The sequence below is a fragment of the Lentinula edodes genome (genome assembly GCF_021015755.1).
Source record: "Lentinula edodes strain Le(Bin) 0899 ss11 chromosome Unknown C8R40scaffold_29, whole genome shotgun sequence".
NCBI lineage: Eukaryota > Fungi > Basidiomycota > Agaricomycetes > Agaricales > Omphalotaceae > Lentinula > Lentinula edodes.
In genome coordinates, this window is record NW_025764335.1 from 134812 (window position 1) to 155327 (window position 20516).

General features: G+C 45.9%; 11 protein-coding genes across 11 annotated transcripts; 4 read left to right on the top strand and 7 right to left on the bottom strand.

The window, feature by feature from the left end:
* Window positions 1-484: 484 nt before the first annotated feature.
* Window positions 485-2824, bottom strand: C8R40DRAFT_418697 (uncharacterized protein). Its single transcript, XM_046235013.1, has 2 exons — window positions 792-2824; window positions 485-741 (listed from the first exon to the last, which is right to left on the bottom strand). Exons 1-2 carry the CDS (start codon window positions 2434-2436, stop codon window positions 605-607), a joined length of 1782 nt encoding a protein of 593 aa, XP_046083869.1. The 5' UTR covers window positions 2437-2824; the 3' UTR covers window positions 485-604.
* A 150-nt stretch (window positions 2825-2974) lies between these two features.
* On the top strand, window positions 2975-3603 carry C8R40DRAFT_1173173 (uncharacterized protein; the record flags this gene model as incomplete). The annotated part of the gene is made up of 2 exons (XM_046231977.1): window positions 2975-3149; window positions 3212-3603. 2 exons carry the CDS (start codon window positions 2975-2977, stop codon window positions 3601-3603), a joined length of 567 nt encoding a protein of 188 aa, XP_046083870.1.
* Window positions 3604-5127: 1524 nt separating this feature from the next.
* On the bottom strand, window positions 5128-5921 carry C8R40DRAFT_1238888 (uncharacterized protein; the record flags this gene model as incomplete). Its single annotated transcript, XM_046233473.1, has 2 exons — window positions 5644-5921; window positions 5128-5592 (listed from the first exon to the last, which is right to left on the bottom strand). Exons 1-2 carry the CDS (start codon window positions 5701-5703, stop codon window positions 5128-5130), a joined length of 525 nt encoding a protein of 174 aa, XP_046083871.1. The 5' UTR covers window positions 5704-5921.
* A 2065-nt stretch (window positions 5922-7986) lies between these two features.
* C8R40DRAFT_418838 (uncharacterized protein) lies at window positions 7987-8947 on the bottom strand. Its single transcript, XM_046235014.1, has 3 exons — window positions 8771-8947; window positions 8253-8717; window positions 7987-8206 (listed from the first exon to the last, which is right to left on the bottom strand). Exons 1-2 carry the CDS (start codon window positions 8828-8830, stop codon window positions 8253-8255), a joined length of 525 nt encoding a protein of 174 aa, XP_046083872.1. The 5' UTR covers window positions 8831-8947; the 3' UTR covers window positions 7987-8206.
* A 270-nt stretch (window positions 8948-9217) lies between these two features.
* C8R40DRAFT_1173176 (uncharacterized protein) lies at window positions 9218-10521 on the top strand (the record flags this gene model as incomplete). Its single annotated transcript, XM_046231978.1, has 3 exons — window positions 9218-9268; window positions 9317-10186; window positions 10246-10521. 3 exons carry the CDS (start codon window positions 9218-9220, stop codon window positions 10519-10521), a joined length of 1197 nt encoding a protein of 398 aa, XP_046083873.1.
* A 1261-nt stretch (window positions 10522-11782) lies between these two features.
* On the bottom strand, window positions 11783-12270 carry C8R40DRAFT_1115606 (uncharacterized protein). Its single transcript, XM_046228567.1, has 2 exons — window positions 12117-12270; window positions 11783-12062 (listed from the first exon to the last, which is right to left on the bottom strand). The coding sequence occupies exons 1-2, from the start codon at window positions 12174-12176 to the stop codon at window positions 11868-11870; spliced, it is 255 nt and encodes an 84-aa protein (XP_046083874.1). The 5' UTR covers window positions 12177-12270; the 3' UTR covers window positions 11783-11867.
* Window positions 12271-12774: 504 nt separating this feature from the next.
* Window positions 12775-13323, bottom strand: C8R40DRAFT_1115608 (uncharacterized protein). Its single transcript, XM_046228568.1, has 3 exons — window positions 13217-13323; window positions 12995-13166; window positions 12775-12845 (listed from the first exon to the last, which is right to left on the bottom strand). The coding sequence occupies exons 1-3, from the start codon at window positions 13298-13300 to the stop codon at window positions 12838-12840; spliced, it is 264 nt and encodes an 87-aa protein (XP_046083875.1). The 5' UTR covers window positions 13301-13323; the 3' UTR covers window positions 12775-12837.
* A 132-nt stretch (window positions 13324-13455) lies between these two features.
* On the top strand, window positions 13456-15160 carry C8R40DRAFT_1115611 (uncharacterized protein). Its single transcript, XM_046228569.1, has 6 exons — window positions 13456-13556; window positions 13604-13646; window positions 13701-14025; window positions 14091-14825; window positions 14882-14918; window positions 14975-15160. Exons 1-6 carry the CDS (start codon window positions 13467-13469, stop codon window positions 15116-15118), a joined length of 1374 nt encoding a protein of 457 aa, XP_046083876.1. The 5' UTR covers window positions 13456-13466; the 3' UTR covers window positions 15119-15160.
* A 320-nt stretch (window positions 15161-15480) lies between these two features.
* Window positions 15481-17301, top strand: C8R40DRAFT_1051549 (UV-endonuclease UvdE-domain-containing protein; the record flags this gene model as incomplete). Its single annotated transcript, XM_046224713.1, has 8 exons — window positions 15481-15790; window positions 15850-15925; window positions 15976-16075; window positions 16142-16414; window positions 16471-16581; window positions 16640-16703; window positions 16762-17058; window positions 17123-17301. The coding sequence occupies 8 exons, from the start codon at window positions 15481-15483 to the stop codon at window positions 17299-17301; spliced, it is 1410 nt and encodes a 469-aa protein (XP_046083877.1).
* Window positions 17302-17535: 234 nt separating this feature from the next.
* On the bottom strand, window positions 17536-17849 carry C8R40DRAFT_1173180 (uncharacterized protein; the record flags this gene model as incomplete). The annotated part of the gene is made up of 2 exons (XM_046231979.1): window positions 17536-17656; window positions 17710-17849. The coding sequence occupies 2 exons, from the start codon at window positions 17847-17849 to the stop codon at window positions 17536-17538; spliced, it is 261 nt and encodes an 86-aa protein (XP_046083878.1).
* A 642-nt stretch (window positions 17850-18491) lies between these two features.
* C8R40DRAFT_418901 (uncharacterized protein) lies at window positions 18492-19924 on the bottom strand. Its single transcript, XM_046235015.1, has 4 exons — window positions 19752-19924; window positions 19550-19702; window positions 19294-19498; window positions 18492-19244 (listed from the first exon to the last, which is right to left on the bottom strand). The coding sequence occupies exons 2-4, from the start codon at window positions 19559-19561 to the stop codon at window positions 18604-18606; spliced, it is 858 nt and encodes a 285-aa protein (XP_046083879.1). The 5' UTR covers window positions 19562-19702; window positions 19752-19924; the 3' UTR covers window positions 18492-18603.
* Between the last annotated feature and the right edge of the window lie 592 nt (window positions 19925-20516).

Here is a 20516-nt window from a genome sequence, read left to right on the forward strand (position 1 = left end):
GTAAATCCGAATAAAACGGCATTCTTACTGACTCTCCATATTATGCGCTTCCAACCCTTCGATGCAATTATCATATTTTGCAGACTGCTCTCAATAATGTACATGAGGAAGAGATCTTTTACTTTTTGATACTGTATTCACTATGTATCACTCAAAATCGGCAGGCAAAACACAAAACCATTCTTACAGTAAACCAACTAAGGGGCTTGGATACGGTGTGACAGGAAGCTCGCTCGAGGCCTGCCTCAAACGCTCACCATCTTCCTCACCCAACTTTGAACAGGACATGCTCATTTTCAGCAGCATTGGCGCCATATTTGTCAAGCAGAGACATGAAGCTGCCGATACTATAAACAGCATATAGGTAGCTGCTATTGGGCTCGGAACTAAGCAGAGACAAGTTCATTCGATGAGTGAAGAGAGTCCGGGATCCAGGTTCACTTAATAAAGATTTCTCGATGGGTCCATTGCACACTTTTAGCAGAGACGATATCCAGGATGGCCATTGACTCGGATTGAAGCACAGAGACAAAATCTACAGTGGCGACGTCTCCTTTTCTCCATGTTCGATTTCCGCGTAATTCAATCCAATTCAAGTCTGTTGTTATCTGCCCTTGAAATATCTCAGTTTCCCGAGACATGGCCATGGAAGTGGCATTTCGACCGGGTTTTCCAGTCTCAGAACATTCCCAACACTTACATCTCGATGTTGAAGCGCTTCCTGGCATATTGTAAGCCATCCTGCAATGTTAATCAGTAATAGTCTTCCTTCAGAGCAAATGGCCACAGACCTAGCATTGCGTGGAGGATGGCTGTAAACAACACAAGCGGGCTGGGAGAGGAAACCAGGGAGGTTCCAATCAGTTTCCCAACGTGAAACCGAAGGCTTCGATATTCAGGCAAGGGTGTACTATACTTTTGGTGTAGAGAAAAAAGGTCCCAATGAAATTCCGCCACTCCTTTCTTTAATTCCATCTCGGTTGGAAGAAAAATGTCGTTGGATGTCCGGGTTCCATGTGAGTGATTTGCTGGAAAATCATAATAATGCTGCCAAGTTCCGAACTTGTCACCACACACATTGAGCATCCACGTTTCCGGGACTGAGGAACGACCTGAAGCGAGATCGCGTTTTGGCCATGTAGCTTTCATCAATCCATGGGAAATTATGCCTCTACGCGGATTCAAGGATTTCATCAAGATCATTAGCTCCTGCTTCACATCTTCAAGATCTCGAGTTGGCCCATATGCACTAATCGGCGTGATAGCGAGAGTCGATGGGTCAGGGATATTTGATGCCTTTGTCTCTGATCGAGTACGCGAATCAACCTGATTTCTAGAACTCTTCTTAGAGTTCGCAGGTGCTTCGACTCCCTTCTTAACCTCAGCATTAGCGACGCGTGCTGAACATCTCAACTGTATGACTAGAAATAGAGGAGTTGTTGCCACAACTGGGAGAGGTGAAGTAGAGACATCCTCTCGAACGCTATACGATATCCGTGTAACCTGACTTGCTCTACCTCTACAGCTATTACCATCATGAAGAACCTCCTTGATGTTGGCGACGATGTAATCAGGTTTATCAGAATTGTCAACTGGGAGCTTGACGCACCACGCTGCCATACCGGCATCTCCCGCATGAAAACAATCGAGAAGAGACAGGAAGACATGAAGGAGAGATTCGTGTGAATTTTCGTCACGCAGATCGAGGGGAAGAGAGGCAGATAGGCCTCCGCGATAGAAGATAAGAAACCTGAAGGTGCCCTCCTTGTGGTTGTATCCAAGTACCAATGAATACTGCCGAAGCGGACATCGCGCGTAGGTCGCGGCCTGACACACCAATTCTATCCAGTTGTCCTTCACTTCTACAGGCAGCAAGATGGGTGACGCATTCTTGTCAGGTGTATTCCAGTAAAGCTGAGCGGATTTGACCTTACAGTCGTCACTGTCGGGGAAGGCCATAAGCTTTTTCCCTCCCACTAGATGAGGTTTCGTAGGAGACGCCCCATTCACACTATCCTGGGTCTCCTTATCGTACACAATGAACTCGAGGTCGTGAAATGGACCTTTGGTGTAGCGTTCGTCATCCGTAAGTTCTTCCTTGCAGACGGAGACACACGCGTTTAGAAACTGAGCTAGTGGAGTATAGAACGGACGTTCGTCGGGGCCGCTGGGCCATTGGATATCCTTTACTTGTGGTCCGAGCTTCATCACAGTGTTTTTCAACATTTTCATGAACCCGGGCGAATCAGAAACACAGGCGTAGTTGCCGAGATGGTCAATAACTTTGTCATCTAGGGGATTTTTGCGGTTTTTAGGAGATAACATCCTCGCAACGCGATCCAAAGGGAGCTGCCATGTGTGGTCTCCGAGCTCTGTACGCATAACCTCTTTGAGATCGGCCTGGTGACTGGTGCGGGGCGTATGTCCGTCGTGCATGAAGGAGCTGTTGTGAGTCCAACGAGGAGTTCCAGATACTGGAGACGAGATGCTTGATTGAGCAGGAGTTGCAGGATGAGGAGATGATGTGGAGAACAACAAGCGCCCGAGTCGACTGCAACTTTTAGATATGATTGGGCTGATAAGATTAATTTCAACCCGCCCCACGCGCCTTTGATACTTTTTTTGGTAACTGTTCGCATCCTCCTCCGCAGTCTCTTTCTTTTGCCGCCGAATGTATCGAGAGCCTGAAGAGACCCCTTTCCTCTTTTGTGTCAATTCAGCTGCCTTTGAAGACCAACTCCTTCCCAATCCCGCCTTGCATCAGATATCAAAGAAGGGTGAAGAGGAAGACGACTCAGTGCATGCTTGTGATGGCTGATATCATTCAAGGGTATACATTTTGGTTTGACAAATGATGATCTAGAGAGGGAAGGAGTGTCTAAAGAAGACAAAAAAGAGGGTCATACAAGTAAATACCCTAGGAATTGAAGTTACCTCAGACTGAGGCCTAGTACCTGGAGCTCGTTCGAAATCTATGCATCAACAGTCACTCCTTCCCGTAATTCCTCCGCTACATCTTCAAGATTCCTCGACTCACACCGAAGCCACGAGATATGGAGCAGTAGGGTCCCATCCACCGAATTGCTCTTCCTCTTTCGCGCACAGACATCCCTCTGTTGACCAGTCGGACGTGACCAGCTTTCCTACAAGTGCGCTCACAAAAATTGCTCTTTGTTCTTTGTCTCAATCTGTCCTTCTTTCTTTCCTCCAGTCATGGCACAATATCTTTCCCAGCCTTCTGTCGAAAGCTTCTGGATCTGGCTGAGCGAGAATGACCATTCCATCCTCGGCGCGGAAATTGATAGGCTGGTAGATCATATCAGTGGTCTTTATGATCAGCTGAACGTCCTCAGACGCGCATACCAGGCTCGCATTACACCGATATTGGAAGAAAGAGCCAAGAAACTCCCGAAATACAACTTTCTCGTGAACTTTGTCTCACCTATAGGCCAACTTCCCCAGGAGAGCCTCTCGGAGATTTTCACTCAGGCACTTTTTCGCGGAGGATCATCCACGGGATCACGTCCTCGCCCTCTGTCGGTTTTGCCGTGTCTCTGTGGCTTGGAGAAATACTGCTATAACGACTCCGCAAATCTGGACTAGGATTTACTTTGACATCGATCTTGGTGCAACAAGGATCATGAGTGAGGGGGTTAAAGCGTGGATTTCCCGGAGTCGTGCTCTCCCAGTAGAGGTCCACCTTGATCCTTATCCCGAAGACAACGATAAAACGACATACGACTGGATGGTCGCAAAACATATCTAGGTACACACCTTGGAGGCCCGGTTTCGAATTCGAACATTACATCTCTGCGGTCTTTCGAGATCGTACATTCCACTCCTAAAGTTACCCCGCAACTCATTTCCGAACTTGGGAAGAACTTTCCTTCGATATCACTATATTATACCAGGCGGGAGAAACTATCGAAGAAATCGCGCCTCTGTATATAAAGAAAGCCGAGGCTTTCGTAGAAGCAAATAGCCTCTGCCGGGTTAGCATTCAGGAGAATGGTACTCAAGGACGTTGTCAGCCTTTACTGGATAGGCTGATGCTTCGTTCGCTAGCGATTCGAGATTGGGATGGCCGCTATCCAAATGTTTACGCCGACGTATCCTAACAGGTCAACAATCTCGTGCACCTGGTCTTTTCAGTTTCTTCGACTCGGTTCTTCGTTCCGTTTTCAGAGGCGAGAACTTCATTCCAGTTTCTCCTATTATGCACCCTCGGAATCCGTTCATTGATCGATTGAAATTTGACTACCTTGACGGGTCCGAGAACCTTCTTCGAAAACTCACGAATTTCGAGGCGCGCTATGCGAAAGGTGGCCATATATGGCTTTCACAGATGACCGCTATGATCCTTTCGCGGTCATGTCCAGCGGAAGACACGTCGGACTTGTCCAAAGCGCCTAGTGCAAATTATAGACTGTGTCCATTGCAGAACCTTGTTTTGCGTGGATTTCCTGCTCCGGAAGAAGACCTCATCAGGATCTCATCTTTACCTGGTTTGAGATTACTTCACAAGAATAGAGTGTAGTAGTAGGACAAGAGTAGAGCAGAGTCGGTCGGATGTTGAACTGTCCGTTCTGCGGTAAACCCATTCCTTTTCTTCGAACATTTCTAATTTATCCTTCTAACAGGCCGTGGTCATCAATGCATATTGATAATGGCTACAACCTGTTGGTCAGTGGAAGATGAGTTAGTCTGTACAAACTTGATGGGATGAGGAGTAGAAATCGAATTGTCCTACCATCCGTCTCGCTTCATATTTGGATGCAATACCCAGTCTGGATGGACTTTCAGCGTAATTTACACCTTCGAAACTACATACTCTGGCACATCAGTGTTTGTTTCATTGGTTGATATCATTCGTTAAGGACAATCATAATGACAATGGCGGAGTTCGCAGAATAGTAGCATCAAATTACAGTAGCGGTGGCGACTTGCTTTGTTCTAAGGAGCGTGGAACATTGCGTTCCCAACATCTGCGGAGCTGGCACCTGGATGAGCTGATTTATGTGTGAGGGGATGATCCGGAATCCTGAAAAACAACGAGCAAAGGCAAGAAATCAATCTGAACACTGAAAAGGACTTAGTCAAGGCAGACCGGAGATGCGATTGATGTACTCAGTGGATTGAATCCTCAAGAAGGGAAAACCACTGCGGCTCCTGTGTGGCAACGACATTGCCGAATCTTTCCTTTATAACCCGAATAACATCTTCCTCTTCATCGTCCTCCAACTCTGTAACGCTAAGGTGGTGGGAATTATAGAGCGCAATCGTGTAATCGTACTTTGGCGACAAAGGTAGTATACGCTGGAGCTTAAAGCGACAACGAGCACTTAAGTCCTCCATGACGTCGTCCATTATATAGTGCCACAAGCATGCTCGGTTGTCCATTGGCGGTGGTCGAGGGAGTTGATGCCTTTGGTGGTAGTCAATAAAATCTTGTATATCCACTCCGAACCCGTAGAATAATTTCTGGGGTTTGATGTATCCAGGCTCAAGCCTCCAACGTCGGACGTTGAAGCGGTATTCTTCAGGAAGTGTTTTGTCCGTGGAACATTGTGGAAGGTCTTCAGGTTTAATACGCTGTGAAGGCAAGATTGATAAAAGAAAACAAGCAGTGCCGACACTACTCACACTTTTGGTGGGATTCGGACGCGGGCACGGGTTGTAGATCTCTTCGTCAGGGATATTCATAGATACTAGCTTTGGACAATATGTATCTCAGAAGGGTTGCGATTTTCGAACGGCGGCTGGATTGAAGTTTCTTTTAATGGCGCTGGTAGACAGAAGTACTGTAAGCGCTCGTCATGTGAATTCACGCGTTCACGCCCAACCATCATGTCGAATCGAACTGTTCCTTTGCGTAGAAGGACCTCCTTATTGCACGATCCATCTGACACAAAACCTCCCACTATAAATGACTTACGAGTTCGTCGCTATTTATTTATCTATCGCTCTTCGGTGACCTCGGTAGGTAAAAGAACGCTATATCTGCAGAGGTCAAGAACGATACGATGGTATATTCAATCTTTTCGCTTCTTTACCTCCAACTCACCACCTTTTGAACATAGAACCTACTGCAAAACATAGAAAATGGGTGCATCCATGTAAATGCAAGCTGATTGCGCACCAATTGTGCCTAAAAAGCTTCGTGACAAGGGGACCAGCAAACAGAGGAAAATGTCCTCAATGTGGCTTCGAATATCAGATACAAAGCAACCTTGCATTCCTCAGCTCCTCATTGTTTTTTCTGATCGGGGATACCATCTTTCAAGCGATGGGGATGAGCTTCCTCGCTACGTCGGCTGTTGGGCTAGCAACATTTACTGCTGTCAGTGTTTACACTTTTGGGACAGGATTCGTTTCGGTGCGACAGCGGTGGGAGAATTTTTTGGTCCTGGGTATGTGAAATTCGAATGCTCTTGTAGACTGTAGTATACTCACATTGTGTCGTAAGTTATCCGACCTCTTGCTGACAGACGAGCCAACTAATCGGCATGCTGGACATTATCGTTTGATGTCTCCTGTCATGAACCTGGGCACCTTCACACTTCCTGTGGCCGTCAATCCCTCCTTATTCCGTACGAGAACAGCTTACAGCAGAATCCAGCCGACTCGATGCAAGGTCCACCTTGATCTTTACCCCGAAGACGACGATAATACAACATATGACTGGATGGTCATAAAACATATCTTGGTGTACAACCTGGAGGCCTGGTCTTGAATTCGAGCATTATATCTCCGCGGTCTTTTGAGATCACACCTTCCACTCCTAAATTTACCCCCCAACTCATCTTCGAACCTGGGAGAACTTTCCTTCGACTGGGTCCTTCGTTCCATTTTCAAAGGCGAGAACTTCATTCCAATTTCCCTTACCAGGCACCCTCGAAATATCTGTGTATGAGTCTACGGTTTTGCATGAACACTTTGTGCAGTGTCTCACTGCACCTCTTCTCGAAGACTCGACCATTCTTCCGCTTAACAATCACAACACTTACTACGACCTCTCCGAACATATTGAAGCATCTCAGAGACGAAGACACGGCACTATCGCCTCTCACAATACATGGATTTCACCATCGATGGCTATCACTGAACGTTTTCCAACCTTTTCCTCCTTGAGCCGTCCATATTCTCTGGACCTGGTACGTTCGACCTGATGACTCGAAACCGTTCATTAAACGATTGAAATTTGACTACCTTGACGGGTCAGGTGCACTATGCGGAAGGTGGCCATATATGGCTGTCACAGATGACCTTATTAAGATCTAATCTTTGCTCGGCTTGAGATTTACTTCACGAGAAGTGTATAGTAGGGCGAAGAGTAGAGTAGAGTTAGTTGGAGGTTGAACTGACCGTTCTGCGGTTATGAAGCAAACTCATACATTTTCTTCGAGCATTGATAATTTATCCTTTTCACAGGCCATGTTCATCAATGCATTTTGATAATGGCCACAACCTGTTGGTCAATGGAAGATATATATGAGTTAGTCTGTACACGCGTGATAGGAGGAGTCGTCGGCGTAGAAGTTGAACCAATCGACAATGGTCTGGTCCTAACGGCCGTCTCGCTTCTTCGCCAATCAGAAATTCATATTTGGATGCAGTTGGAAGTCAGTTAACCTAACTCATGCTATAGTCACCTTGCTTGCAAGGTCTATTCTACCCTGGAATTGGACAATTTTGATGTGCAGGCACACTTTGAACTTGTTTTGTTTTGAACGTTCCACAACAACTCTCCTATTCTCTCCACTGTGACCTACATGAACATACTATGGAGGTCCTGTGCTGACTCGCGGCGCACCCTAGTATGTGCGCCGCATTCTAAAACTAGAATATGTACCAAGCAAGGTGTGGTCCACGACAGTGGAGCCTAGTATATATATACTATGGAACGTGGACATGCTCAACTGTCAAGTCTAGATAGACTTTCAGCATTATTTACACCTTTACTCTGGCACATCAGTGCTTGTTTCATCAGTGGATATCATTCGTTAAGGACAATTATGATGACAATGGTGGAGTTTGTGCAAAATGGTAACATCAAATTAGAGCAGCGGCGATGACTTGCTTTCGTCTAAGGAGCATGGAACATTGCAACATCTCCGGAGTTGGCGCCTGAATAGGCTGACTTGTGTGCGAACATAAGGAATTCTAGAAAACAACGAGCGAAGGGAAGAAGTAAATCTGAATGGCACTGAAAAGGACTTAGTCAAGGCAGACCGGAGATGTGATTGATGTACTCAGTGGGTTGAATCCATGAGAAGGGAAAACCACTGCGGTCTCTGTGCAGCAACAACATCGCCGAATCTCTCCTTTATAATCCGAATAACATCTTCCTCTTCGTCGTCCTCCAACTCTGTGACGCTAATGTGGTGGGAATTATAGAGCGCAATTGCGCAGTCGTACTTTGGTGACAAAGGTAGTATACGCTCGAGCTCAAAGCAGCAATGAGCATTTAGATCCTCCATGACATCGTCCATGATATAGTGCCACAAGCTCGCTTGGTTGTCCATTGGCGGTGGTCGAGGTAGTTTATGCCTCTGGTGATAGTCGAGAAAATCTTGTATATCTACCCCAAACCCGTAGAATAATTTTCGGGGTTTGATGTATCCAGGCTCAAGCCTAAAACGTCGGGCGTTGAAGCGGTATTCTTCAGGAAGCGTCTTTTCCGTGGAACATTTCGGTAGGTCTTCAGGTTTAATCCACTGTAAAGGGCAAGGTTGAAAAAAACGAAACCAGCAGTGCGAACATTGCTCACACTTTGGGTGGGATCCGGACGAGGACATGGGTGGTAGATTTCTTCGTCAGTGGTAATCATGGGTGCTAAAGGTATGTTTCTCAGAGGAGGTTGTGCCTTTTGAACAACGCGTGATAAGTGGCTTCGACTAAGCGCTTATGAAGTTTTGTTGTCCACATGGTTTGAATTATTGTGCGTCAGGTGCACAACTATCGGCTATTGTTCTGTGTATGCACTGAGAAAATACAAACGGTCGCCTGATGAGTGGAACAAAAGAGTTCATTCAGTACTAATAATTCAGCCTGTCAACTCACAAGGAACAATAAGATTCTTAGAACAATTTCACAATAAGTTCAAAAGAACAATAAAGGGTAGTTAATTGACCCAAAAAATCGTTGTGGGTTTAGCGTATCGCACTACTTATAACACCTCCAGCCCTTCATTCACCACTCTTCCTCTCATCCGAATATGGCGCCGAACAACGAACAAATGGTTACGACTTTATATCATGATCCATCGGTAAGCAGCCGACACTCGTAAATGCGCAAAAGTTCACTCCAAAGCCAGGTTGTAGTTATTCGCAGAGAAGAGTCTTTGACCCGGCTTCAAAACAATATTAATCTTGCTCAATCTCAGCATCATTCTGAGTCTCGACTCTACCCCCTCTTGAACCGCATTGTCAGTGATTTATGTTCATTGGCGAAACATGATTCGGAGGAACAGGGAAGTAGAGAGCTACAGTGTCATTCGCAGGCTCTGTTTCCCGTGGAAGAAAATCATAACCAGGTCCCAGATGTTGCGGCGTGCGTATTTAGCGCTGATTCTCTCGACATGTTTCCTGCTTTTTGGTTTGAAGGAAAAGCCCTGCCTCTCGAAAAGGACGTAGAAAGTTGGCAATCCCCCAAGGCTCGTTACCGTGCCATGGAAATATTTGCAAACTCGATACCTCAGCTTCGCCAACAAGTTAATAATGCCTTTGAATGTTTTGAACATGGACCTACGAGTTACCATGTTTTCTTATTAGTCGGGACATTTTGGTCCTTGCTCGTTTTCGAGAAACAGCAGGAAGATGATGTGAGAGACTATATTGAACAGAAGGAGGCAGCGGCCAAGCAGGAACTAGTGGGGATTGCCAAAAAGCTCATTGACAGGAAGAACCAAGCCTCGGTACTCCCCGCTGCTAAACGAAGGAGGATCACAAAAAGTACTCCAGCAGCCAAGAACCCAGAAATTGTGATGAAAACGGATATCACTGTCCCGGACCGTCTTCTCCCCCAACTTAAATATGTGAATGAGCCCCTTGTAGTCGGAAGCCCTGTCGAAAACTATAGCCCCAACTTTTTAAAAGCGGTGAATTCTGCTATGGCCCAGAACCATTTTGTCTTGCAACCGTCTTGGTTTAATGTGCCGCCCAATTTCAACTCTCACCCAGATCTGGTAAACATTTTTGCCTGTTTCAAAACTTGTCAACACTGACTGTGCGTACCTGACTCTAGACGGAAGGCATCCGGAGATTGCGGTCTGCCTATGAACGAGACTTGAAAAACATCATGTCCAATGAAAAAGTGGCTCTGGAAGATCATCTATATTCACCACCACAGGACTCGAATGATACAACCTATCGTCCTCCTCGTAGAAACATGGACAATGACCAGGACCGGCAATATGACCTCCGGAGTAGTGCGGCTGGTAATCATGGTACACTAGATAGTGCAGATACAGATTCTTCACATTCTACTAGTGGGGAGGAGGAGGAAGATAGTGATACTTAGCAGTCGATCAAGGACTCTGGAAGCTCCTTCGGAACTTTGTGCGGAATTATTGTTTAGAGTAAAAAATTGGCCAATTCCTTGTTCAAATATAGTGGTAGCGAAGTGCATAGTTCAGAGTGTTCAAAGCCCTTCATGGGACTGTCAAAGTAAACAAAGAATTGGGTACTTTGAAATAATTGCTAGTTTGTGTGCAGGTATGATACGGAATCCTATCAACTAACGAGCGAAGAGAGAAAATAATCCAAATTTGACTTTGCTGGAGATTCGGTTGATGTACTCAGTGGATTGAATCCTCAAGAAGAAAAAACCACTGCGGTCTCTGTGCAGCAACGACATCGCCGAATCTCTCCTTTATAACCCGAATAACATCTTCCTCTTCGTCGTCCTCCAACTCTGTAATGCTAATGTGGTGGGAATTATAGAGCGCAATTGCGTAGTCGTACTTTGGTGACAAAGGTAGTACACGCTCGAGCTTGAAGGAACAACAATCATTCAAGTCGTCAATGACCTGGTCCATTATAAAGTGCCACAAGCTCGCTCGGTTGTCTAGTGGAGGTGGTCGAGGGAGTTGATGCCTCTGGTGATAGTCGAGAAAATCTTGAATATCCACACCAAACCCATAAAATAATATTCGAGGTTTGATGTATCCAGGCTCAAGCCTGAAACGTCGGGCGTTGAAGCGGTACTCTTCAGGAAGCTTCTTTTCCGTTGAACATTTTGGAAGGTCTTCAGCTTTAATCCACTGGGGGAGGCCGAGATGATAAAACAAAACAAGAAAAGTGCCAGCACTACTCACAGTTTTCGCAGGATCCTTACGCGGGCATGGTTCGTAGATATCTTCGTCAGAGGTATCCATGATGGTTGCTTTGAAAGGTATGTTTCTCAGAAGCCGTGACTTTCAAACAACCCGTGTGGTGAACAGGTTTTGCTTAAGCGCTTACGAAGCCTTGTTGTCCCGATGGTTAAAATTTTGGTGCAACAGGTGCACAATTGTCTGTCAAGTTGAACATTGGCCATGTCCTTGTTCGACGAATGTAGTGGCAGCGAAGTTTATAGGTTAGAGCATCTAAGGCCTTCTGGGGTGCACTAAAGTAAATAAAGAATTGGGTACTTTGCAATAATTGCAAGTTTGTGTGCGGGTATGATACGGGATCCTATCAAATAACGAGCGAAGAGAGAAAATAATCCAAATTTGACTTTGCCGGAGATTCGGTTGATGTACTCAGTGGATTGAATCCTCAAGAAGGAAAAACCACTGCGGCTTCTGTGCGGCAATGGGACCTCCGAATCTTTCCTTTATAGTCCGAATAACATCTTCCTCTTCGTCGTCCTCCAACTCTGTGACGCTAAGGTGGTCGAGGGAGTTGATGCCTCTGGTGGTAGTCGATAAAATCCTGTATATCAACACCAAATCCGTAGAATAATTCCCGGGGTTTGATGTATCCAGGCTCAAGCCTCCAACGTCGGACATTGAAGCGGTATTCTTCAGGAAGCATTTTTTCCATTGAACACTTCGGAAGGTCTTCCTCAGGTTCAATCCGCTGTGAAGCCAAGGTTGATTTGAAAAGAAAGCAAGCAGTGCCAACACTACTCACACTTTTTGCGGGATTCGGACGCGGGCACGGGTTGTAGATCTCTTCGTCAGGGATATTCATGGATGGTAGCCTTAGAAGGTATGGATAGAATAGGATAGGATATGAATTTATTTTAGGAGAAGTTGTAACTTTCAAACAACGTGTGCGGTTCCCCCCTAAGCGCTTAGGTAACATGGTTTGAATTTCTGCCATTTTCCTAATACATACTATTGTTCTGTGATTGTATGTACTGAGAAAATGAACGGTCGCCTGATGAATCGAACAAAAGAGTTTATTCCGTACTACTAATTTAGCTTGTTAACTGACATTAAGATCATACGATGAAGTTCAAAAGAGCCTTGAGAGCAGCTCGCACAAAGCCTTCTGCGAGATTGTGTATTTGAGAGTAAAAATCAGGCAATTCCTTCTCCGAGTATAGTGGCAGCAAAGCTCAGACTTCGGAGTGTTCGAAGGTCTTCATGGGAGCATCAAAGCAAATTAAAAAATTGGGTACTTCGTGATAAGTGTGCGGGTATGATACGGAATCCTGTCAAATAACGAGCAAAGACGAGAGACAATAATCCAAATGTGGCTTTGCCCGAGATTCAGTTCATGTACTCAGTGGATTGAATCCATGAGGAGGAAAAACCACTGCGGCCTCTGTACAGCAAGGTATTCGCCGAATCTTTCCTTGATAATCCGAATAACATCTTCCTCTTCATCGTCCTCCAGCTCTGTGACACTAATGTGGTGGGAATTATAGAGTGCAATCGCGTAATCATACTTTGGCGACAACGGTAATATACGCTCGAGCTCGAAGCAGCAATGAGCATTCAAGTCATCCATAACGTCGTCCATGATATAGTGCCACAAGCTCGCTCGGTTGTCCATTGGCGGTGGTCGAGGAAGTTGATGCCTCTGGTGGTAGTCAATAAAATCTTGTATATCAACACCAAATCCGTAGAATAATTCCCGGGGTTTGATGTATCCAGGCTCAAGCCTCCAACGTCGGACATTGAAGCGGTATTCTTCAGGAAGCGTCTTGTCCGTGGAACACTTCGGAAGGTCTTCAGGTTTAATCCACTGTGGAAGGAAAAGTTGATGAGAGGAAACGAGCAGTGGCAACCTGTGGCAACACTACTCACACTTTTTGCGGGATTCGGACGCGGGCACGGGTTGTAGATCTCTTCGTCAGGGATATTCATGGATGGGAGCTTTGGAAAGTATGTATCTCAAAAGAAATTGCGATTTTTGAAGAACGGCTGGATTGAAGGTTCTCTCTAAGTAGTACCAATGCATGGCGTTGGCGCTGGTAGACACATGTACTGTAAGCGCTCGTCATGTGAATTCACGCGTTCATGCTCAACCATCATGTCGAATCGAACTGTTCCTTTGCGTAGAAGGACCTCCTTATTGCAGGATCCATCTGACAGGAAACCTCCCACTATAAATGACTTACGAGTTCGTTGCAATTTCATTATTCTTTCGCTTTTTAGTGACCTCGGTAGGTAAAAGAATGCTATATCTGCAGAGATGAAGAACGATACGATGGTATGTTCAATCATTTCGCTTTTTTCCCTCCAACCCACCACCTTTTGAACATAGATCCTGCTGCAAATCGTAGAGAATGGGTGCATCCATGTAAATGCAAGCTGATTGCGCACCAATCGTGCCTGAAGAGCTTCGTGACCAGGGGACCAGCAAACAGACGAAAATGTCCTCAATGTGGCTTTGAATATCAGATACAAAGCAGTCTTGCATTTCTCAGCTCCTCGTTGTTTTTCCGGATCGGAGATACTATCTTCCAAGCGATGGGGATGAGCTTCCTCGCTACGTCGGCCGTTGGGCTGGCAACATTCACTGCTGTCAGTGTTTTTACTGTTGGGACAGGATACGGTGCGATAGCGGTCAGAGAATATTTTGGTCCTGGGTATGTGAAATTTCCATGCTCTCGCAAACTGTAGTATACTCACGTCGTGTCGTATATCCAAATAGGTTATTCGACCTCTTGCTGACTGACGAGCCAACTAATTGGCATGCTGGACATTTTATCTTTCTTTTTCTGACACCATTACGTCTAGTGTCTCCCGTCATGAACCTGGGCACCTTCACACCCTTTTTCTTCCTGTGGCCGTCAATCCCTCCTCATTCCGTACGAGAACAACTTACAGCGGAATCCAGCCGACTCGATGGGATTTTCCCGACAACTCCTTCCACAGATCAGAAATGGCCTCCTGGCTTGAAGACATTCGGATTCATAGTTGTCGGCACGTCTATGTTGTACCACCGCGTATTTGCTCGCTTTTCTGAGTGGGTATTGGGCATGAAACAGCCTGAACCAAGAGGGTTGTTTAGAGGGCTGACATTCCGACGAGAGTTTCGTCGCCAGGAAGGTCCGGATGGGGCAGAACAAGAAGCAGTGCTGCAAGTGCAGCGCGAGGCTCCAGAGGAACCCGACACGCCTTTCGCCAATCTGAATGGGGTTACGCAGTACCCGAATATTTCGATAATGATTGGGCTACTAAAGCCTTTCATTGCGAGCGGAATGGGTCATCTTCTTTATCTCGGCGCACAACATTCGAGTACCTTACGCTTGGTCCTTGGTATTCGACGTTTTGGAGATATCACTCCATTGTATACATCCCCGAAACTTGTACCCGAACTGTCCGACAATATCTGGTACTGGAAGTACTACACTGCAACGGCCGTTCACGAAATGGATCCTGTTTGGTATGCTTTCTTTTACCTCCTATTTCCGTGGACAAGAACTAATATGTTAAATGTAGGATTCGTAATTCAATCGGACTAGGTATTTTTATCGTAGTATGTGTTGGATTTTTCTCCTTTCGTCGTTCAACCCAGGCTAACTTAGTCCTTAGATGAAAGATTGTCTGCACCTTTTCCACTTGTGGTTGACGAAGCGTGAATTGGCTAGCCGAAGGTTGAAGAATCGTGATTTTGCGGGTGTAGACTTGAATGAACTTGACCTAATTCGACCTGTATCTAACAGTATATCCTCATGAATTCTCATTAGGTTCAGATCTACATGTAAACGTCGGCAACACGCTCAAGCTAAGTATCAGTCACGTCACATCACATGTCGTGACGCCTCGATCGTCGATGTGGGGAATCGATCTTGTCTTTTGACCCTCGGTATGAAAATGACTCTGACAATGTCTCTCCTATGTATTTTTCTTGGCTCTCTCTCTCCCGCAGACGGTTGCCCTCACTATACTCAAAATTTCCATACCTTCAACGCTCTTGGAGCTCAATCATCTCAATGAACTCTTTGCAGGAAACCTCATCCGCAGTTTCTTCTCAGCGTCGCAGTGCACGAATCCGCACGATAGCCAACAATGGACCGTCAGTCGTAACTGCTGCACCAATGGCGAATGACATTCGACAGAAAAGAAAACGGGCTTCAGACAAAGTATCAGTGGAAATTGAGGATGCAGGGCTCAGCTCAGACTTGTCGGACATCGAAGATGAATTTATTCCCAAAACTCCGAAGAAAAAGAGGAAGAAGAAGGCCGGAAAAGAATCCCAAACAGTTTCCGAAGCGGTCAAGGTAGATGCTGACGAGGAAGCTGAAGGCGAAGTCAAGAAAGCCCGCAGACCCAGGAGACCCAAGCCTGAGCCGGTTTACATTATCCAGGACGTGGAAAGACGCGACACAAAGTTTCGAGGCCGCCTTGGTACGTACTGCTTTTTTTCGAGATATCAAGTTTCTCTCTGACTGTGATTCACAAAATAGGTTATGCCTGCCTCAATACAATCTTGAGAAACAAAAAGCCTGCTTCAGACGCTGTGTTTTGCTCCAGAACTTGCCGGTAGGTCTATTACCTCTCATAGAGGATGTAATGTTCAATACTTTGAAAAGAATCGACTCTATCAAGAAGAATGGGATGGATTGGGTCAGAGAACTGGGTCGTAAGAATGTGCAGGATCTTATTACCATGATACAATGGAACGAGGACAATGTACACATCTTCTATTTCTTCCTGCGCATTCATTCCCTCATCTCCTAATCTTAATCCGTTACACAGAACATCCGTTTCCTTCGCCTATCTTCAGAAATGTTCCCTTTCGCCTCCCACCCGATCTACGGCTACTCCCTCGAGTACTGTTCTTCGCTCTTAGCTGAGGCAGGCGCGTTGGCGAAAAAATACGGGCACCGATTGACGACACATCCTGGCCAGTTCACCCAGCTTGGTAGCCCTAAACCTGGCGTCATCGAGAGTTCGATCCGAGAGCTCGAGTATCACTGTCAAATGTTGGACTTTATGGGCGTAGGGAAGGACGGTGTGACTATCGTTCATGTAAGACCGCCGAATCTTGAGAAGCCGTATCTGCAGCTGATTTGGACGCTTTCTAGGGTGGTGGTGTGTACGACGACAAGCCCGGGACCATAGAACGGATCAAGACGACGATCCGCGATGTTCTACCTCAACATGTGAGGGAAAGATTGGTTTTGGAGAATGACGAAGTGAGTAAAATCCCTCGATACATCCATTGTCCTCCTGACATTTATTCCTGTGCCGCAGCTCTGTTATAACGCAGATGATCTTCTTCCTATATGTGAAGAACTAGATGTTCCTCTCGTTTTTGGTAAGTCCATGATTATTCATTCTGTACTCACATGTATTCTAATCTCAGTCTTATTCAGATTATCATCATGACGCACTCAAGCCTTCTTCCATCCCACCTGCCGCGATCATAAAACGTACAAATGCGATTTTTGCTCGACGAGGCATCCGGCCTAAACAACATCTCAGTGACCCCCGGCCGGGCGCTGTCACCCTCATGGAACGCCGAGCGCATGCTGATCGCTGTGAACGACTTCCCGATGAGCTTGAACTAGAAGGAATCGGAATCGATATCGATCTAATGATAGAGGCCAAGGACAAGGAGCAGGCGGTGTTGCAGTTGTATAGGATCTATGGATTGGAAGAAGTTAAATACGGTACGTGTTGTCATTCGCCTTATTTTGCTGAACAGTGGGTAAACTAATGTACGTTGCTTGACAGAGTCTCTGCGCCCGCCTAATGAGAATCAGACCAAGGAGACCAAGGGAAGAAAGTCGAACAAGAAAGCGAAAAAGGGCGAACAAGCTATGATCGATGGAGTTGAAGGTGAGGGCGAGGATTCGGTCAACGTTGACGAGGATAACGTCGAAGATGGGGTAGGGGACATGGTACATGCATAAGAAGACTGCAGTCAATAATGGTGGTTCGTGTTTTTATATTACAAAGTCATAATTATGGTAATGCGAAACACAGTCGATGCTTGTAAAGTATAGATAGTGTACAGGTGTGCAGTGTAGTAGTAGTGCGTACATTCATTTGAAGTACAACGAAACAAAACAAAGCGAAGATCTTATTATAGTACATTCCATTCTGGTGTAGGCTCAAGCCACTCCCTCCCTTGGAGCAGCAGTGGCTTAATTGGCAGCAAGAAGTGCGCCGATGGCCTTGTATGCAGCGATAAAAAGTTGTGCAGTTGTTTCGTCAAGGAGGTTTGGCTTGACGCTCTCGGAATCGCATCTCGCCGCGAGTTTCACCCTAAGTCAAGTAAAAGTCAGTCAAAGACTATAGATAGCTAGATACATACATACTGAATTTTGGAATCATAAAATATTATTTGCAGTACATGGGGGGAATCATTGGTTTGATCACGACCAATAATGTTACATGAGGATTGGCGGAGAACGAGGAAAGATCTGACCTGTTCTCCTGGGTTGAGATGTAGTCTCATGCTGTACTGCAGATACAGCACTCAACATTTATCTCAGTGCTGACAGTCAGACTCCACAGTCAACAGGGAATCCCTCCGTGGCTCTTACTAAGCTAGCATCGCACAGCGGACGGAGTTCATCTTACTGTTGACATTCCTCGGAAGCCCCTTGCTCTATGTCAGCTGGTGACCCTCTCAGATGTTACGACTTTGAGCAACAAGTCTGGCATCTGGAATGGGTAGGCGTACTGAAAGTCGTCCTACCGTCGCCTCCGTCACCTGTACACATATATGCTCCTCCAGTTGTGAAAGAATCATTTACAGTTGAACACAGGATACGAGGGGAAGTCTCATTATCGAGCGAGACTTGTGAGTCAAGAAATGATTCAGCATAGAGTTCTTTGATAACGCGAGCGCGTCGAAAATGTAATTGGGACAAGGACAAGTAATATTAACAGGAAATCCGAAAGCTATGATCAATGAAGTTGAAGGTGAGGGCGAGGATTTGGTCAACGTTGACAAGGATAGCGTCGAAGATGGGGTAGGGGACATGGTACATGCATAAGAGGACTGGTGTCAATAATGGTAGCTCGTATTTTTATATTACAAAGTTATAATCATGGTAATGCGTCGATGCTTGTAAAGTGTAGATAGTGTACAGGTGTGCAGTGTAGTAGTAGTGCGAACATTCATTTGAAAAACAACGAATACAAATTCAATTTATGAAACGAAACAAAGCGAAAATCTTATTATAGTACATTCCATTCTTGTGTTGCTAAACCACACCCTCCTCTCGAGCAACAGCGGCTTGATGGGCAGCAAGAAGCGCGCCGATGGCCTTATGTGCAGCAGAAAGAAGCTGTACAGTTGTGTCATCGAGGAGCTTCGGCTTGATGCTCTCAGAATCTGGAAGAACAGATGGCAGGATCACATTGTTGACAAGAGCATGTGCTACACTTCCAAGCGCCGAAGACAAGGAGGACACAGGTAAAGATGTAGAGGATGCAGGGGGGCGAGTAGAAACAACTTCAGCTGTATCTGAACTTGTTTCTGCGCGGAAGCCAAAAGTAGATGATCCCGTGGGGTTATTGTCGTTGATGATATTGGAATTCAGAGGGCCAGTCTCAGAAGTAGTGGTCTTGGATGAACTAGAATGTGTCTTGAGCGAATGAGCGAGGTCATCTTCCACCCATGACTCGGACGAGGGGAAGGCAGATGGAGCGGAGGTTCTACTACTATGCTTGTGGGAAGCCGGTTTGCTGTCATCAATGTAGACAGCTTGTCTATGAACCACAGACACCGACCGATTGGTACTGTTTTGTGCTCGTGCAGTAGGACGGGAAGCATCAGAAGTACCGCAAACAGGGACCCGACGAAGCGAGGAAGAAGGTAAGGACCCAGCGGAAACGGTAGAAGCTGTTTATGGACAGTGAGCTAGAAAAATGAGTGATCTGCAAAAACTTACAGCGAGGAATCAACGGGTTTGCTCGCGTATTGACCAATGGATTAGATACAGAATTCTTCGATACGCGGATGCTTGCCTCTTCTGGGACCTTCTTGGACGTACGATTTGTGCTTAGGAGTTTGGATATGGCAGAAGTTTTTGTGCGTTTCGAATCTCTGAGATCAACATCAGCCTCTATACTGGTCGCAGAGCGTTTATGCTTGGACTGCCAAGAGGATATTGGTGTATGAGCTGTACAATCGAAAATCAGGCGTACCGAAATGTCCATGTTCAACTCGGTCCGTTGAATTTCGGAGATGGGCTTGTCGGAGGCACTCAAACCTGGGAAAGAGGAAGTGCAATATGATTATAGATACTAGCAAGTATGGGTACTGTAGTAGCTGTTTCCGCTGTCGAGCACATACGATTACTGGGAAAAGGTGAGACGAAATAGAAAGGGGATCAGGATATATGCGTACAATTCTTCACTCATTTTGGAAACATTGTTGAGAAGATGTGAGAAGAGCGTCAGGGCATGTTCGTCTGCGATTTCCGCGGTTTCTTCCCCAAGTGCGTGAAGAAAAGTGTCGCCATTACCCCCTGGTACAACGATATCAAGTACTTGTCTGGAAGGGATGAGGTCGAAACATAGCTGACGGGAGATAGATTATTTGGATGACCTCCCAGAGCTTGATAATACCTACTTCTCGCAGAACGAGATCAGATGTAGGCTGATTCCTCTCCATTGCTCGCTCTATAAGTCGAGTTGCGCGTATTTTTCCTCGCCATACCGAGTTCGCGTTGCTTGAATCTGTGCGAGCCCGAAACTTCTCGAATGCTGTCCAATCAACTGGTGGAGGATCCAGTGCGTTTTCTTGGAGTATCGAAATGAGAAACGACTGATGAGATTGGATAGATGATGCGACCATAGTATCACTGAAAGTAAAAGAAGAATCTCAATCACTGCACAGCCACTGCGGACTTCAACTGAATCGCCCTCTGACCGATTATCTTTTCCTTAATTTGCAGTAAAAGAGGTAGGAAGTATAGCCAAAGATTGTGGATAGCGAAATATATGAAGTTTCAAATGTAAAAAACATAGTTTGGGAAGGAACATTACATGGGGAATATCGTTGGTTTGATCAGGACCAATGATGTTACATGAGGATTGGCGGAGAACGAGGAAAGGTCGGACCTGCTCTCCTGGGTTGAGATGTAGTCTCATGCTGTACTGCAGATACAGC

Bases quoted from the DNA above. Each gene is read 5' to 3' on its own strand.
- C8R40DRAFT_418838 (XM_046235014.1), bottom strand. From the start codon at position 8,830: ATGATTACCACTGACGAAGAAATCTACCACCCATGTCCTCGTCCGGAT. The intron at 8,718-8,770 runs GTGAGCAATGTT...TGCCCTTTACAG, and splicing joins GTCCGGATCCCACCCAAAGT to TGGATTAAACCTGAAGACCT.
- C8R40DRAFT_418901 (XM_046235015.1), bottom strand. The intron at 19,245-19,293 runs GTAAGTTTTTGC...GTCCATAAACAG, and splicing joins AAACCCGTTGATTCCTCGCT to CTTCTACCGTTTCCGCTGGG.
- C8R40DRAFT_418697 (XM_046235013.1), bottom strand. From the start codon at position 2,436: ATGCACGACGGACATACGCCCCGCACCAGTCACCAGGCCGATCTCAAA. The intron at 742-791 runs GTCTGTGGCCAT...TTAACATTGCAG, and splicing joins CATCCTCCACGCAATGCTAG to GATGGCTTACAATATGCCAG.
- C8R40DRAFT_1115608 (XM_046228568.1), bottom strand. From the start codon at position 13,300: ATGAATATCCCTGACGAAGAGATCTACAACCCGTGCCCGCGTCCGAAT. The intron at 13,167-13,216 runs CACTGCTCGTTT...TGGATTAAACCT, and splicing joins GTAGTGTTGCCACAGGTTGC to GAAGACCTTCCGAAGTGTTC.
- C8R40DRAFT_1115606 (XM_046228567.1), bottom strand. From the start codon at position 12,176: ATGAATATCCCTGACGAAGAGATCTACAACCCGTGCCCGCGTCCGAAT. The intron at 12,063-12,116 runs GTGAGTAGTGTT...TTGGCTTCACAG, and splicing joins GTCCGAATCCCGCAAAAAGT to CGGATTGAACCTGAGGAAGA.
- C8R40DRAFT_1115611 (XM_046228569.1), top strand. From the start codon at position 13,467: ATGTCGAATCGAACTGTTCCTTTGCGTAGAAGGACCTCCTTATTGCAG. The intron at 13,557-13,603 runs GTTCGTTGCAAT...TGACCTCGGTAG, and splicing joins CCACTATAAATGACTTACGA to GTAAAAGAATGCTATATCTG. The intron at 14,826-14,881 runs GTATGCTTTCTT...TGTTAAATGTAG, and splicing joins CACGAAATGGATCCTGTTTG to GATTCGTAATTCAATCGGAC.